At 44.2% G+C, this 17964-nt stretch overlaps 2 protein-coding genes across 3 annotated transcripts in view; both read right to left on the bottom strand.

The window, feature by feature from the left end:
* Nucleotides 1–1461: 1461 nt before the first annotated feature.
* LOC117139329 (ELAV-like protein 2) lies at nt 1462–7085 on the bottom strand. The gene is given in 8 exon segments (XM_033301579.1): nt 1462–3080; nt 3173–3350; nt 3442–3721; nt 4300–4557; nt 4621–5066; nt 5295–5383; nt 5443–5588; nt 6714–7085. Coding segments are annotated over 5 exon segments (2040 nt in total). The 5' UTR covers nt 5057–5066; nt 5295–5383; nt 5443–5588; nt 6714–7085; the 3' UTR covers nt 1462–2192.
* A 5976-nt stretch (nt 7086–13061) lies between these two features.
* The window catches only part of LOC117135272 (AF4/FMR2 family member 4), a 59362-nt gene continuing 54459 nt past the window's right edge, over nt 13062–17964 (bottom strand). For both annotated transcript variants that reach the window (XM_033295435.1, XM_033295434.1), the window contains exons 5-10: nt 15031–17934; nt 14764–14955; nt 14590–14676; nt 14341–14506; nt 14121–14271; nt 13062–14050 (exon numbers count right to left, since the gene is read on the bottom strand). In XM_033295435.1, the coding sequence (XP_033151326.1) occupies nt 13914–14050; nt 14121–14271; nt 14341–14506; nt 14590–14676; nt 14764–14955; nt 15031–17934 (3637 nt within the window). In that variant the 3' untranslated portion in view covers nt 13062–13913. The remainder of the gene's footprint in view (nt 14051–14120; nt 14272–14340; nt 14507–14589; nt 14677–14763; nt 14956–15030; nt 17935–17964) is intronic.

The raw sequence follows: 17964 nt of genomic DNA, 5'->3' as shown, positions 1-17964 counted from the left end.
CCATTCACGTCTATGCATGTATGTCTGCTATCCCCCGTGCCACACGCATGCACCAAAAATTGTGCCTCAATTTTTTACATCTTGTATAAAAAACGTTTCATTTGGTGTTCTCCTTATAGCTTTTACGTTATGTTGAGTTTTCTTGAACTTGCATTGAGACTTGCTGGAAGGTTTTACGCCTAATTTACCTTACGCTTAAAAGCCAGAATTTCTATTTTAATTTCAGTCAAGCTTTTGCGCATGAGTGTGAGTAATGTGGGGTTTTCTTTTTTGTTGGATTTTCTAGTAGATTTAGTGGAGTAGGGGAGAAAAAGCCGTTGAGCTCTACAAATATTGGAGGCTTGGCGTTCCGGTTTCTCTATGCGCTACACACATACATACCTAATAATCGCAATATATATACTTGAATATATAATTTGTTCATGGTAATTAGTTTTAAGTAGTATGCAATAAATTTACTTGACGTATACATGAAAATGGATTTCCGTTATTCGCATGCCATGAATTAGTATTCGTAATAATTTTCGCGGTATGTATGTATGTATAAACATTTAAAATTTGCAATACACAACATCAATATATTGTTAATCATATGTAATAGTTTTCATAAATAGTTATAGATTTTATAGAGAGATATAGCATAGTAAATGTTGAGTAACATCTCGATTTTTCCATTATGGGGTCACGGCACTTTAAAGGAAAGGATCAACTTGAAAACAGGGAACATAAAACTGCATATTACAAATACTATTTATTCTTTGCATTTAACTTCTTCTACAAGGAATTCTGTGAAGCACCATCATATGTATAACTTGTCTTGTCATAACTTGTCATTGCCAGGCTCTTGAAAAACTTCAATTCTCATCCCCATTCTTTCTCATTCCATGTCCATTTCTGTTTATTAAAATTTGCTATATTTAGTTTGGCAATTTGTTTAATTTGTTCGTTACTTTGTGTTTTGTTATTGCTGTTGAGTTGGGCTTAAACAAATTCGTTAGGCTGAAACGCGTTTTGTCATCTATGTATGTAAGTTTTCATTTCATTTTCATTTTCTCACTTGCTTGTCTAGGGAGGGACTTTGTTCTGATCTTTGTCTTTAGTTACATTAACTAACTTCGATTGGAGTGGCGTGCTTAGCGTACTTAGCTGGCTTTTGTTTAAGCTTTACAATCGCTGGTTACTTTGTATTTGAATTCTCTCTCTGACTCGACAGGTGTTGCATTTCCACTTGCTGGTTTCAAATTTTCTTAAATATTTATTCGTTGTATTTGAAGAAATTCTCATGGGCCCTTCCTCTCGGCTTTCTGTCCCTCATGCTAATGTCCCTGTTACGATTTTAGAGAGTCTATATTTAAGTGTAGTGCCGAAGGATAGGTAATGGTTAACATATGAAAGTGGCTAGGCGAAGTTTAACTGGGCAATCGAACAAATGGTAATGGAGAATAAAAGGTTTACTTGTAGTATTATGCATACACCATTTATTTTTAGCAAAAGTTTTACATCAGAGTTATGAAACATAAACACGCGTATGTCTTATTTATTTTGCTTTTCTGTTTTCTTTTGTTTGGTTTTCTTTCGCATCTAGCTGCCTTGTCATTCTGCATTGTCTATTTGCAAGTGGTTTGACTATAAGCCAAACGCCTCTATCTGTTTACTCATTCAGTTCTGTTTTCGTATCGCTTTTATACATTTATTTATAGCTTAAATATTTGTCAAGTTTGTTTTCATTCTTTGGTGGATTTGGGGCTTCTATGCCTGCAAATTGTATTTTTACTCTTTGTTTAAAAATATCCGTAGAGTATGCGTTTCCTACACCTCAAACAAAAACTTAACTATAGCATTATCTTTTCTGTATTCCCTTTTTTCCTCATGGAAGCTTTTTTCTTCGGGAGAGTCGACTAGACGGTTTAAAAGTGCATTAACGAAAGATGTAAGTTATACATTAAATTGAGTGTAATCTTAAAAAAATAATAGGGGCATAAGCAAAAAAAAAAAACATTTCAGAACTTAGTCAACGTAAGAAATTATGGTTACATTATTTCACTGAAAAAAACAAATTCATAACTTAAAACGTGAACAATTTTGTTACTTCGCGCATTTCAAACTTATATCAATAAACCAAAAACTGAGTGTAAGTTGCCTAAAATTACAAAGGATCCGTGAAATGGACTGATGACAAACCAAAGTAAACTTTAAAAGAACCAATTAGACCAGGTTGGCATATAGCCATTGTTACTGTTTTTGTTGCCCGATCCTCCGCCGGCTGAGTTGGCCGACATTCCCGCACCCATGCCGATGGTTCCTCCTCCATTACGCTGGTTTGTCGTGTTGGCCGAGCCGTTGCTGGATGGGGTTGCGGCGCTGTTGGCCACGTTGGTCAAGAACTGGGCGAACTCCTGCTGCAGTTGCAGCTGTTGCTGCAACAACTCGTAGTGGTTCTGGGGCTTGTTGTAAATAAATTTCGTGGATGTCTTCAGGATGTTGTTGTTCGACGACGACGACGACGACGAGGATGCGGCTGTGCCGGTGGCTCCAGCATCGCCGCTGGACGCCGAGTGACTGCTGCTACTGCTGTTGGTGGCAGCAGTTGCGGCCAAGTCTCCCGTTGTTGCAGCAGTGCTGCTCGCTAATCTCTTTGGTGGCGCCATTGATTGTTGCTTGTTGCTCGAGGAGGCTGGCTTCTGTTTGCTCGTGTTGCTAGTGCTATTGTTGATGTTGTGCTGCCTGTTGTTGCTGCTGTGGTTAACGTATTTGCCAAGTGGAAAGGCTGCTGCGTTGCAGCCGTTGTTGTTGTTATTATTATTGTTGATGCTACCGATGTTGCTGTGGTGGTGATGATTATGGAGGACTAGACCATTGGCCGCCAGAGCTGCCGCCGCCGCATTGGCATTGACAACAGCAGCCAACTTGGTTAATAATTACGTTTGCTTGTTCTTGTTGGTCTTAAAGCTGACCTGAAGCACTCGGTTGCCAAGTGTGTAGCCGTTCAGCGACTGGATGGCCAGGACAGCCTCTTCGTAATTCGTCATGGTGACGAAGCCAAAGCCCTTGCACTTGTTGCTCTGCAGATCACGAATCACCTGGTCAAAGATCACAAGAATTCAGTAGTTTTCAAAATATGCTAGCAATTTGACCTCAGAAAGCACGAACTTCCAATTGAAATGGGTCTCACCTTAACAGACTGCACTGCTCCGAAGGGCCCAAACAGCTGCCACAGCACGTTCTCCTCAGTCTCGGGCGCCAGGTTGTAGACGAAAATGCACCAGCCGGAGCTGGCAATGGTGTTGCCTTGGATCATGCCATTAGTGATCAGGTCACTGGTCAGCGGTGAGTACCGCGAGATTACAGAGCTGTGGTACGAATTGAAGTTAGTTCGATTACAATGTCTTACAGCAATATCATTCGATTCATTTAGTGTATATATATAAATCTATTCCTGACCTGTATCGGCCCGCGTTGGGGTGGATGGCAGCTGCAGCGGCGGCGGCTGCTGCTCCGGCAGCAGCGTTGGCAGGAAATGCTCTTCCACCACGTGTGTTTTGGGGCGCTATGTAGGCTGCCAAAGGCTGCATGCTGTTCTTATTGCTGCTAGGATTGTTGGCGAACTTGACGGTTATGGGTTCGGTGGAATTCTTCGGAGTGGTGCCGTTCAGCTCTTTAATGGCCCGGTCGGCCTCAAATCGCTGATCGAAACGTATAAAGCCAACGCCCTTGGAGAGACCTGAAATCAAGTTATATTGCATAATATGTATATGGAGTTTATACATTTTATGCATGCCATATGTGCAGCGAATGATAATAACTTCTCAGTTATGCGCAAAATATGTAAATACTTTTAAGCCATGCGTTACTAACTTTTGGTGAGTGTGGTTTAATGTGCGCTAATAATGTTATTTTAATATTTTCCCAGAGCGTCTGGTCTGAATAAGTATAGCATAATAAGTGTTACTTCATGATCAATGAAAAGCAATTAAAAATAGTGGAACATAGGAAAAATAAAATAAAAACATACCCGCAGCATGTTCATCTTATTTGGTATTACATGTAAAAGTAAAAGTGTAAATAAAATTTGCATTAATTATAATTCATGGAGAATATATTGCGGAGCGCCAGCAAAAATAGAAACAAAAGTGTGCTAAAATCCATAGACTTAAATTAATGTAGCAAACATTTCATAAAAGATTTTAGATTGGACATGCTTTCAAGAGACTACAACACGCGCCAATCGAAGACCCCTTCAAATGGTGTTGAAGCCATTGTATCTACCATATACTCGCGCCTCTTAGGATCACAACTCACCAGTGATATTATCACAAAGAATACGCGAGGTTATGATCTTGCCGTATGGACTGAACAATGATTCCAAATCCGACTGTGTCATATTTTTTGGAAGACCCGATACATAGAGATTGGCACCCTTGATGCTCTCGGAGCTGGGGCGTGCAATGGAGACCTTGATGGTTTTGTTCTGCAGCCTGAGGCCGTTCAATGCGTTGATTGCCTTTTCCGCATCCTCCTGCTTCACGTAGTTCACGAATCCGTAGCCCAGACTTTGGCCTGCAAAGATGTTGGATTTAATACATGCAACTATAATTTATAATCATTTTGCATCAAGCCTACCTGTCACCTTGTCGCGTATCAACTTGCAGCTCTCCACCTCGCCAAAACTGACGAACAACGAACGGATCTCGTCCTGCGACATCGTCTGTGGTAAGTAGTTCACAATCAAATTGGTCTTGGGATCTGGCTCATTATTGTTGTTGTTGTTAGCAGTGGCGTTATTGTTATTGTTGGTATTAATATTATTATTATTGTTGTTGCTCGCAGCATTGTTTGCTGTGGCCTGGCCGACGGCCGCATTTGTCGTGGATCCGGTAACCGGTACGGCAGTCGTGGTCGCAGTGGTGCCCCCATTGGTTTGGGCCTGAGTGTTGGTCACATTGTTGGCCGTAGTCGGTCCTCCAGCGGATCCAGTAGTGCTTCCCACGCCGCTGGCACCGCCCGCGCCGGATGGTGGTTGCTGCTGCTGCTGCACGGCTGTCTGACCCTCGACCATCTTGCGAACGCTGCTGTTGAAGGGATGTGCTGGTTAATTATCTATAGCTGTATCTACACCCTTAGATCTAGCGTTTGAATCACTTCGCAGGACTCAAAAGTTTGATATAATGCTGTTAATGCGGTGAAAACTAATACCACAATTCAAAAGCTTTCAATGCTTTGAAATATTTACTAAATGGAGGATTCTGTGCTATTAGTTCAACCGCAATTGTTGAGTGGAAGGTTATCAACTTTACAGCTTTCTTCGAAAACTGGTTCAATAGACAGAAATAGAGATGGCGCGTAAATCAAATAAGTGACTGTAGATATAATACTGCTGTGAAGTCTGCAATGGAAAGTAATGTTTAGTTGAAGCTTCAGCCCGTAAATTCAACCCCTACTTACCCCTTTCAGATGCACACTCCTAGCAACGGCAGTGGATTAAAGAAAGTCCGCTGCCCGTTCTTGGCTCCTCCTACTATAGCCTAGTTAAAAGCGCCACACCAACGATAACCACTACAAATGAGTAATGTGGTATGCCAGAAGGTTTACTGAAAGAGAAATTGAGAGAATCGAAATACAAAGTTACAATAAAAATCAATTGTTTTAATTTAATTTAAATGAAATGCGGGCCTGCACTTCTTGGAAATGGGGGAAAATACCAAGAGTAAACATTTCGAGCAAACCCATACAAATGTCGAGGGCTCTTTGCCTCTGCGGTTGGCAAATTTGCTGGCTGACTTGGCTATAAGGCAGGCTGACTGACTGGCTGGTAAATGCAAATAGGGCCAAAATACACGAGCATTGACTGGAAAATCGATTCAATTAAATTTGCCCTCCTTAAGCCAATTGAAGGCCTACGGAGAACTATTCTTGAATTGGGCTTTTCACTTTCACTTAATGGGAAACATAATCAATTGGGCGATTGTGAAAAACCTGAAAGGTGTTATTGTTTATAGCTTGAAATAACCAACTGACGTATGGTTTCTTTGCTTAATGTGTGGTTGTTTGCCGCGTTCTATCAGCGTATCTGCTTCTTGTTACCCAAACAATAAATTGGCCAAAAGCAGACAAGTATTTTTAGCCCACATTCAAATTGGCCTTTATAATTGTGGCACGCAATTAGTAAGAATTTACGATTGAATACACAGGAAGATACGTTGCTTTTTTTTCGATAAATATGCATACGACGGAGCATTGAATGAAATAATATAAAATACGGTGAAAAACCTAAAAGTCAAATTTTCAAGAGGTTTACGTTTATTGATCAAGACATTTATGCTTGTTATTCCATAAGTATTATTCTTTCTCATCGCCCCAGAAATCAGGTCTTCAATTGAGTTTTCACAACATGTCTGAGCGGTTTGTTGCATTCAACGCCGCAAATCGTGCGAAAAAGTTATATTTTAAAAATAAACAATCGGTTGGATGGCGCGACGGTGTGAGGAGACGCAGGAGCGTAGAATTGCGCCGCTGCGTAGCCGGCGGGATTATATTTTCGAAAATATTTCTGAGGCAACAACGATCTGGCCGATCTGATCGCAGCTGATGCGAGAGATGCTGACGTTATGTGTTTGAGGTTAAGTAGCTTGTTACCAGCGGTGACTCAGGGTAATGCAAAAATATTGGAATATCTGTTCGGATTATATAAAGTGAGAAGAGATTTCCGGCTTTACCTTTGATATCTGTACGGGGAAAATCAAATAAAACTGGTTGCTAATCTGTAGGTTCCTACGCGATTACGAAACAATTTTCTGCCGATGTTTGGTTTTATATTTTTAATAATAACCGAACGAGAATGCGCTCCACAAAACAAAAGGCGAGACAAACGGAAGAGTTGTACTCATTCAAGTAGAAATAACCGAAGCAAATAATATCTGGAATATTATTGATCAAATTGTGTTGATGGTGTGTGCCGTTTGAAAAATGAAAAACCAAGCCGAACCGAAACGTGAAACTAATTCGTAATAACAATAATAATAAGGAAATAAAACCGAACGGAAAGTAGAAAAGAACGCGTTCCTGCAACTCAACAGAACAGAAATAAACTGATTTGCCGAGCGGCGTGGAAATTATTTTTATGCCCCACCGACGAGGGCAATCGTACTGCTGCCTCATGTCCAAGAATCGGGAGAGCAGAGCCCCAAGAGCTCCAAGAGAGCGCCGCTTCTTGGCCAGAAACAGAATTCGTCATTGTCGAGCGCTCTTCGCCCGCTCGGGGAAGAGAAAGCCACCCGATGGGAATGGATCAAACTTACACGGCTATATGTTTTCCTACAGCACGAGCACATATATCCGCAAGGTGGATTCCTCAGATGCTCGACGGCGGAGGTAATTTATAATTGGATTTTGCGCAAACATACACACTTACGTGCACAGTATTTCTATAATTGCGTTATGGGAACTTGTTTAAAATCGAAATTCGACAGAGTATCTCCTTGACTCCAAAATGACGAATGCATTTCTGGTTCCAAAGACAGCTGCGCATAATCGGGGAAATCTGTTTTGCAAAGCAGTTGCTCAAATAAACCGCCTTCCGGTCATGGTCCTATCTACTATCTAATAATCAACCGTAAACTAATTTGTACGTTGATATGTTAATTAAAAAACTGTACCATATATTAGACCTCATAGACTGCATTAATAATGGAATCCGTTTTCTTTGGCACTCTTTAAGAATATCTGTTACTCCTTTAAATTTCACAAAATTTTTGGTAGCTCCTGAAGTCCTATTCTGTTTTCAGTTAACCGAAGGAAGCTTCCTCTTTTCCTCCTCTTTCGATGCACGCCCACAAAATAAGGGGGCGCAACCATTAATTTTCATTCATAAATAGTTGGAAATTGTTTCCGGCTAATTGATGGATATGATGGCACATACCTATGCAGGCACACACACACACTCGCACTCACACTCACGAATACTGGAAGAATGGGGAAGAAGTGTTCAAAGGGCAGGAACAAAACAAAAAAGTGACACACCTTGGCAAAGGCAAAGGCAGAGGATGAAAGGAGAGAGAGAGACCGAGCGAAGGAGTTCTGGACAAGTAACGGGTCAGCAAAGTAGAGGAACTTCTAAGGACGGCGGCTGAGGCCGCTTGCATTTGATTTGGGTGCGGCAAAAATAAACAGGATATATGGGCGGAGAGATAGAGAGAGACAGTGAGAGCGCAGGCTGCAGCGGAAGCGCAGCAGTCAGCTGAGCGCGCCACAAGATATGCAATGGCTATTGAGCGCCACAGAGAGAGAATGGGAGCCAGAGAGCGAGCTTAACTGCAAGCTGGCGTCGTCGTCGACGCCAACTGCGCTGCCTAAGCAGGGCCGCCTCGAAGGGGTCCCTCCGAGATCAGGGGCTCCAATAACGTCTCAGAAATCCTACTACGAAAATTAAAGAATTTCATTTAAAATAAATAAATTGCACTAGAAAATTTTAAGTTTGTAACAAGTTCTCGAACTTCTACCATTTGAAAATCAAGGAAACTTATACATATATGGGAAACAGGTCAATAAATCGTTATTTTTGGGGATCGACTCCCTCTGAAGAATCCGCTCCTGTGCGGCGTTTTTTAGGTTAAATGGCGGCTGCAGGCAGCGAAATGAAAACTGCGATGCCGGCGCTGCACGAAACGCAGCTGCATGGACTTCTGTGTGCTTGTGTGTGTGTGTAGGCGGCAAATATATATCAGAGTGTAGAGAAATTGAGATTTCGCCGACTGCGAGCCGCCCCATTGAGCCCCGTTTTACTATTCGCACACATACGAATGCAGGCGAAAAATCGACTTTGGGTGTGGGCACTTTTGCAAATAAAATGGTGTAACTGTAACTGTAACTACATATCCGCTGCATTCTTCTCCGTTCGCTTACATTTATTCGCCAGCGCCGCAAAGTATACCACACCGATTTTCCCAACTCGGCTCGAAAGAAAATGGATCTGGAACTGGGACTGGAAATGTTCTTCGTTGCAAATGATGTAGTTTCGATTTGAAAACTGAATTGAGCACGCACACACTAAGGGTTTTCGAACTGATTTCGATACTGATTCGGATTCAACACTACGTGCAAGTGGACACACGTACATGTATATGTGTATGTGGGCGTTGTTGCGTGAGTATGCAAGATGTGTGTATTTTGATACCGATATACAACAATTCAGAAACGACGACAATACGACGAGAATCAAAAAACACAACTTGCTGCCGGAGAGTGCAAGAACTAAATGATTAAAGTGTTCGATTGCCGCCAGGATAACTGCAGCCAGGACCCGCGACAGCGCTGCCGCGCCGCAGTCCGCGGCCCCAGCGGCAGAGCTCCTCCTCTCCTCCAATTGGCGTACAGTTGAGCACAGCGCTGCAGAGAGCGGGAGGGGGGCGGTGGCGAATGCACAGCATAACTGCGTAGTTTTGCACTCGCATGCACAGTGGGACAAATTCAAACTCCTCGGGCATTGAGCTCGAAATGTAACCCTTCTACTTTCTTGTGTTGCAAATACAGATAATATTAGACTGACTAAATAATAATGCTACATCTCTTTATATCTAAAATGTTGTTCTATTTTATTTGAAATAATGGATCTCGGTCCCAACTAAACTCAACAGACAACCTATGCAACAAAGGTATAGGTATAGAAATAAGTATATGCACCTGACACGTTTCAGGATAAGCTTAAATGCCATTGCACTGTAGTGGGATGCAGAAGTGCTGTTTTATTTTGAATATTCAGCTTGGGCAAAGTTGCACCATTGTACCTTCCGAGAAGTAACGGTCGCGAAGAAGAAGGCAGTGTCAAAGGGACTGCAAATAATAAAAAGCTGCAGCCGCAAGTTGCGCAGCCTGCAACAGCTCCGGCAACATAACGGTACTCGTTCGCTCGCTCTCTCTTTTTCTCCTGGCTCGGCACTTAACCGATGTACCCTACATTTGGCTTCGCAAAACATAAACAAGGAAATGCAGCCGTGAACACGAAACGAATTGCGGTAGGTTCTCCGTTCGGCAAAGAGCGAGCTCCAAAAGAGGGGGAGAGAGCCGGGGCTCGTAAGCCGGCCGCATTGCTGTTGTTGGAGCTGAGAGAGCCAGAACGGCACCCAAACAAACACTTAAGCAACAACAACAACGGCAGCTGACTGAAGGGAAGGCGCCAGAACCCCAAGAGCGCCAGCTAGAAAGAGCATCAGAGAGAGAGAGAGAGCAAGGCAGGAGCGTAGGACGAGCTCAACTTGACATCATCATCATTTGTGTCAAAAGACCATTGAACTTTGCGAGCGGATGGAACAGAACAGCTCCACCCCCATCCCGCTGCCCACAAGTATGCAACAATACCTCGCTCTCCTTATTTATATGCGGTTTGTTTTGTTGCTGCTTGCACACCATCACAATAACAGCAACCCACATGCATTGCATAGATGTTGGGGTCCAATGCATCTCAAAATGTTGCGCTTTTAACCCTTACCTAACTGATCAGAAATGTAAGGTCCTTTCATGAAAATGTTGTGTATTAGAAATCGCAAAATTCACGACGTAGTTAAAAATTACATACTTTAGATTGTTGTGTAATTCATTCTTGTTGCCATACCTTACTTGTGATGGATAACGGTCGTGTTCCATTGATGTTCAATAATATAACCCCCATTGGAGGGTCCCTGAGGACGGTTCATATATGGGTTCCTGGCACTACGGCCTTGCGCTGAATATACGTGTTCTTGCCTCTGCGGATGTGCATATAAAGTTCCGTTAATTTAATTATTTAAATGTATAATTGGTTTTCAGCTTACTCCTTGTGTTTGCCACTGCGGCTGATTCTGATGTGAGCCGCCAGAGCTCCAGCTTTGGTTATCACAAAAGTCTGGATTCCGGAAGCCCCCAGATTGGCTGGGATAAAGCCAAGATTGCGGTGGTTGTGGTAGATCCTCTTTCTTGGGCTTCCTGTTGTTGTTCCATGCTGAGAAAGGCTGCTTGATCTTGTTGCCGTGCTGCTCCTCGATACTCGGGGACCCATTCTCGCATTTAACTTGAATTTTGTACCACGAGGCGTCTGTAGGCTTACGTTTGATGGACATATCCTCATCGCTGGTGGAGTCATACAGCTGACTCTTGATGGGTCTCTTTCGCTGACAATTGTTTACTTTGCCAGCCTCTGGTTCTACTTTTATTAGACCTGAAATTTGCGGCTGTGCCTTACGTCGTTGGCGCTGATGTTGCCTTCTCTTGTTGCGAGTGTACCTCGGCGCCTCACCCACAAAAACACTTTGATTTTCCATTCCTTATGATGAAGTTGGAAACGGTAAATTCGAAGAATCGACACCACGCTGTCGAAAGCACAGTAAGTAACGCGCTGCGTTAATAACACTGTCTGACTACTTTGACAACTTACCAGCACTTATCGATTAATCATGCAAAAAATATTTCTCGTATCGATCGAAACTTTCTTTCGTCAAGAGCATCAAGTTGAATAATCGTTATACTTTCATTTGGCTTCAAGTGTTCCCTTAAAGAACCGTAGTTAAGAAGTTCCAGCTCTTGTTTGAAACAGGTGGACATTAATTTATAATCTCGCCTGGCCACACTGAAATTTTAAAGCATCTCCTTCTGTTATTATAAACATCCATAATGTTAAAAAAAAAGCCAGACACAAAAGGCAGTTATGTAAATGTTACAATTTTTGATGTTTTATTCGTTTGATTTATCAACTACTGTTACGGTAATTGCATATTAAATTGGTTGTTGTTCTGTTGTTGCTTAAACTTTAATAAGTGTACTTGGTTTTAGCTGCGGCTGAATTTAATTATATTTGTACAAAATATATATTTACTTTTTAGCTTTGTCAATGAACAACATGTTTTGCATTCATTTTGGTTTTCTACTCGCTTTCCACCTTCCAAAGTCCAGCTTAAAACTTAATTCTGTTGGTTTTGCTGTTCGATCTGTCGGTTCGGTTTTGTTTTCTTTTGTTTCGTTTCACTACAATAACGCTTAACAAAATAGAATTATTAACTATTACTAGGCGCGTTTCGTTTGTTTTTGTTGTTGTGGTTGCTGTGGTTGTTGTTCTTGTCGGTTGCTTATTGCTGCACGTTAATCTTGTCACTTCGAAAAAATTTAACTATAATTTCTACGTTGTTTAGTTTAATTCATCGTGTATATATATAAAAATATATATATTATATATCTTTATATATACCAATATATAGTTATTTATAGTTAGGCATGTAATTATGCTTACTTTAATTATATGCATGTGTGTGTCCGTGTCTTCCCGCCTACGTAATTGTATTATTTACAGCGTTTTAATAATTAACAATACATATGTATTTATAATAATTACACTTGTATGTAGTTGCACTGCACAATAAAGTTGTGCAAATTCTCCATCGGCATTCGTCATTTTAGTGATAACTTAAAATTTGTCTACAATTTAAATGTTTGTTTTCGGTTTCATTTGTCGAATGCGAGCGAATGCCTTGTTTCCCCAGAACCATTACTAATATTAATTTAATATTCTTTCTTACTTTGTTTTGCTTTCCGTTTTGTTTTTCGTTACATTTTTGCTTTGATTTTCGTAGTTTCGATTTCGTACATGCCAAAATAAAAGTCAACAAGAAAATGCTGGCTGCTCATCTCTGTCCATATATGTATTCCAGAATCCTACCATCGTACCAATGTACCATTGTACCATTGTACCATTGTACCATCGTACCATCGTACCATCCTATCCCAATCCCCGCTCCTTTCCAAATTCTGCTGATTGAAGTCGGCTTAAAGTAGTTTACAGCGCTCACTTTTTGGCATTTAAAAATATATTTCTTGTATACTGGCGGCTATATGTACAGCTTATATAACTATTTCGAGGGCAAGTCCATTTCGATTGATTTTTAACTCGTTTAAGTCTACTAATGCACTATTAGTTGTTGCGTCTGTGTGAGAGTTTTGAGGCACCCATTATGAATTTATGAATTATGTTGGGGACAGACTGGATGAGGTGGTTGATGGATGGATGGATGGATGGGTTGAAAGAAATAAAACCAAAAGAGAAATACAATTGCGTGTGTATATTTGAAATATATATTAATATAAATATATATTGTTTTCATTCATGTATTTTGTTCTAAAAACGTGTTGTGATTGCTTTTAAAGAATTAATTTAAAATTAATAAAATAGTTGCATTAAACATAATTCATATAGAAATATTATAAAGAATTATAACTATAACTTTTCTTTTTATATGCCATAATATGTATAATTATATTTGCTAACATTTTTCTTTACCAAGGCTGCAAAGTAAAATTAACTAAAACTTAAACAATTTAAAAAGCCGTTCATCTTCCTTACTGTACGCATACGAAAACAAAATTCAACTAAAATGTTTATGTTTTTGGGGAACAGGAAAAGTGGGCGGGGGGCTGGTTGGGTTTTGTTTTTGAGCTTACAGACTAGACGTAGAGCTAATATAACTTTTAATGTGTGTTTTTGTTTTTCTTTGTGGTAATATCAATTAAAACTAGGCATAAATATAAAGCTTAACATGCCTTAAAACAATCGAAAATTGAGCATAAGGAAATAAGTAAATGGTGTGCATATACAATTACATACATATATAAATTATAAAGTATTAACAAATCAAATTTTTGTGTTGTTTTTGTTGTGGTTACAATCGTTCTGTTGGAAGGTTGTTGGTTTCGATTTCATTTCATTCGTTACTCCTCCTCATCTTGACTAACTAAATTAGTAGCTTGTAGTAGATAATAGTTGCTAATTTGGCCTGACTTTCATTTAGACACGTTTGGTGGTGCTTCCGTCTCCGTCTCCGCCTTCGCCTTCGCCTCCGCCTCCGCCTCCGCCTCCGCCAACGCTTCCGTTGCGTTTGCGGTTGATATTGCCGCTGTCGCTACTGCGACTGATGCGTCGGATGCGACACGGCATCCCTGAGCGTCTTGAGACCCGCCTGCACGTACCGGAACACCTCGTGCATGGTGCTATGCAGCGTCAGCGGGCCGTTCTCGTGATCCAGTTCTCGGATGAAATCTAATGGATTGAGACATTGATCATTAATAGATGCCTGTGTATCAAAAGGGTGGACGGCTAAAAAACTCACCTATATGATTGCCTGTGCGCACCAATCGATCGGCTTGATCCCACAACTCGTGAGCACTATTTAGATAGCTCAGAAACTCATTCTGCTTGCACAGCATATTGTGTATATCTGGAGGCACTATTCTGCCTGGCGGCGTATTCGAACCGGAGCCCTGAAACAGAGTAAAGCCACAATGATTAATTAAATCCGCACATGAGTAGCTGCCACCTAAGAGACTCACCTGCGAGCCCACCGAGTTCGATGGTGATATGGAGGACGGCGTGTTGCCGTTGGCAATGTCCCCCCTGCCAACGCGAAAGAAATCCGTGAGGCTGTTGATAATGGCCCGACAATCCTTTCTTCTCAGCTTATAAAGCTTTAATGATATCAACGACTGGCAGCGCAAACTGCTCGACGAGATGGGGGAAAAAAGAAAAGCGTCATTAGCAAGTGTACTTGGACTTAAACTTAACTAATTGTAACGATCTACCTGAGAATGGCCACTTTGTTGTGCGTTTCGTGCTGAATGTTGGTCGTTGACTGCTGCTGGTAGGGACGAAACTTTGTGGAGATAAACCTGCAAGTTGATGGCACGTTATTGCTGAGTGCTGTTCGGACCACTTCCGTCTCCGTGGGCGCACATTCGTTGGCACACTTTACTCACTTAATTAGCGACAGGGTATCCTTGTACATGGTGTTGGTGGCCTGCTCGGAGCTGCAGCGCTCCATGGCATCGGCGGTCAGCAAGAAGTAGACAACGGCCTCCAGGTACAATGTCACCTGGTTGAAGGAGTCGCGCTCCGAGTCGGCGGCATGCTTCCGATTGATGGCCTCCTGCAGGAACTGATTGTTTTTTCTAGAAGATGGAACAAAGCACATGCATTAGATCTGTAGGTATCAAGTATGATTAAGGAACTTGGCTGATAATCACCTGGGATCGTCGCTGGGGTGCTCCACATCGCGATCGAAATAGGAGCGGTATATGAGCCTTGTGGCTGGCACCGGAGGAGCTATTGCAGAGGTTGTCGTTGCCGATGGCAGAGTAGTCTGCACTGCCTCATTGCAGGTGGCAGGCGCAACGGTGACGGTTGGCGGAGGCGGTAGAGGTGACATGGCCAGCAGCTTTTTGGTGGGACTGCCATTTGGAGCGGACACATCGCCAATGACGGCGGCAGCGTCCTCGTGAAGCAACTGCAGCTTGTCGTAGGACAATCGATCATGGTTGGGCATTCGCTCGTGGTTGTTAGAGGGCAGAAGCACGGGCACTGGCAACAGTTCCTTGCCCATCTGTAGCTGGTCGGCCTTCTCCTTTTTCCGCTTCTTCTCCTTGTATGGACTGGAGCTGGAACTGGAGCTGCGTTTCCGCCGACGCCCAGGAGGTTGTTCCCGCTCACGATCCCGCTCACGTTCTCGTTCCCGCTCCCGTTCTCGCTCCCTGTCCCGATCTCGTTCCTGCTTCAGCTGGAACTCCTGCTTGACATTGCCGGGCTTGAATTTGGCCTCGTAGCCGGCGTCCAGCTCGGGCTCCGGTTTCACCGGATGCTCGTGCTTTACCTTCGCAGCGGGATTTGTGTCGCCGGCATAGCCATTGGGCACATATATCGCATTCGTCGCCTGATCCTTGGGCGTCAGATGGCCATTCTGCTGGGCGGGTGTTAGTTTCTTGAGTCGCATAATGCGCTCTCGCGAAAGCTTGCTTAGATCGATCTTGCATATCAAGGAGGTTAGATGTGGCGTTGTTGTCCTCGCTGGCGAGGCCAGTCCGGCTCCCAGCTGCTGTTGCTGCGTGGGTGTCATCCGGGGCTTCGCCATTACGGCAGCAGGTGCTGCAGATGGCGCCTGCGGGGCTGATGGCTGTGCCGCCGCATCCAACTTGCCCTGTTGTTGCTCCTCCTGCAGGTCTACGATAACGACCTGGCCCTGTTTCTTGGCGCCGCCCTCCTTTGGATTAAAAATCCTCGTCAGCGTATTAATCTTATTCTTGTCACTCTTGGGCTTCCTTTCGCGCTCCTTTTCACGCCGCCCCTCATCCTCCTCGCCGCTGCTGCTGCTGCACACAGCAGTACAGCCACCACTCGATGAGGAGCAGTCGGAACTGCTCAGGTGCTGACTATGCTGACTGATCGGCAGCTGCTTGTAGGGCGGCAGCTGCTGTGCTAGCGCCTGCCCACTTCCAACCTGTGACCTGGTGGTCTGATCTTCCGCCTCGCTGCCACTGCTGCTTGGTGAACTGCTCCCGCTGCCCAGCAGCGCCTTCTTCTGCACAGCGCCAGTCTTGTTCAGCTTGACTATCCGGCAGTTGGTGTTCTGGGTTTCCGTGTCGTCGCTGCTGCTCGATGAGCTGCTCGACTTCGAACTGGATTCGGCGCTTGAGGAGCTGTCCTCGTCGGAGCTGCTACTGCCAGCAGTGACACTGGTCGGTTTCAGGGGAGCGGCGACCAGCTGGGGCGTGGCCACCTTTTTGGTGGGCGTGTTGCCGTTGGAGCTGCTCTGGCTGGAATGTTCGCGCTTCCTCGCCCTGCTCATGGCCAGCGGTGTCTTGGCGAGAGGCTTTTTGGCAGCGGTCAACGTGGGACCCTTGGTTTGGGAGCTGCTGCCGGCTGACGCACTACTGAGGTTACCACTGCCGCCGCTCTGCTGCTGCTTCCTGGGTCGTCCGCGTCCCTTTTTCACCGTATCCGTAGCTGGCTGCGTTTGAACTGAAACAGCTGTGTGATCCAGACCTGGATGCTTGGGCGGCGGCTCATCGTCGTCGCTTGAGTCCAGAATGGGGGCACTTGTAACCGCCTTCTTCTTTCGCGGCTTCTTTTGACGCTGTTTTGGCGACGTGGGCAGCGGGAGAATCGGCGTCAGCGTGACGCTGTTGCTCGGCGGTGCCTTTTGTGACTGCGTCGGTTGCACTCGCATAACAGTTGTGGCCGGTACGCCCGGAAGCAGAAGGGTTTCTCCAGGACCTGGCATGGGAACCACGTCGCCGCCAACCGCACTGTCCGAGCTACTGCTGCTGCTCGATGAGCTGCCACTGACACTGGTCCCAGAATCCGAGAGCCGAGCTGAAAGCAAAGTCTCCGCCGACTCACGTTTGATTTGTGTTTTTGGTATCGCTCCAAGTGCCATCTCCGATACAGCGTCAATGGCCTCTTTTTTCACTGCCACCGGTGTGACACTCAGTCCGCTACCATAGCGCAGTTGTTGCTCATCGTCGTCATCCTCCTCCTCACCCTCCTCCATAGCCATGTGATCGTCGTGGATCTTCTCGTTCTTGACAATGGCCGTTGTCACATCAATGGACTCGGGTATGATTTGGGCTCCGCCTGGCAGGATGCCCGGCACCTTCATGCTTACATTGCCGGGCGAGACGCTTTCGGAATTTGTCTGATTTGCGGGCTTGTGGAAAAAGCGACTCAGATTCCACTTGTTGCTTTCCGTTGGCGAGGGCGTCTTGTTCGATGAGCTGCCTCCACTGCTTAACGTGCCGCCCGATCCACTTCCTGCGCCCACGACTGCATTGGAGTTCACACCGGCTGGTCCCACACTACCTCCGCTCCCGAATCCACTGGAGCTGAGGAGTCCCGTAATGGTATTACTGCCACGGGCAATGATCTCATGCCTGAACTTCTTGTTCTGGGCCCCGTTGGACGTCAGTGGTTGGGGCCGATGCTGCTGCTGGAGGACTTGCTGCTGCTGCATGGACGCCTGCTGCTGCTGCTGCTGCAGTTGGTGATGGTGCTGCTGGTGGTTTGGATGGTGCTGCAGATCGTTCTTGCTGCTCGACTCGCTGCCCGACTCACTGGAATCGGACTCGGAACTATTGCTGCTGTTTCCAGCCGATCGCCTATAAAGAAAAGTGTTACTTAGCCTATTG

Source organism: Drosophila mauritiana, chromosome 2L, assembly GCF_004382145.1.
Source record: "Drosophila mauritiana strain mau12 chromosome 2L, ASM438214v1, whole genome shotgun sequence".
Taxonomy (NCBI): domain Eukaryota; kingdom Metazoa; phylum Arthropoda; class Insecta; order Diptera; family Drosophilidae; genus Drosophila; species Drosophila mauritiana.
Note: the sequence above shows the minus strand (reverse complement) of the source record. Positions and strands in the feature narration are given on the sequence as shown.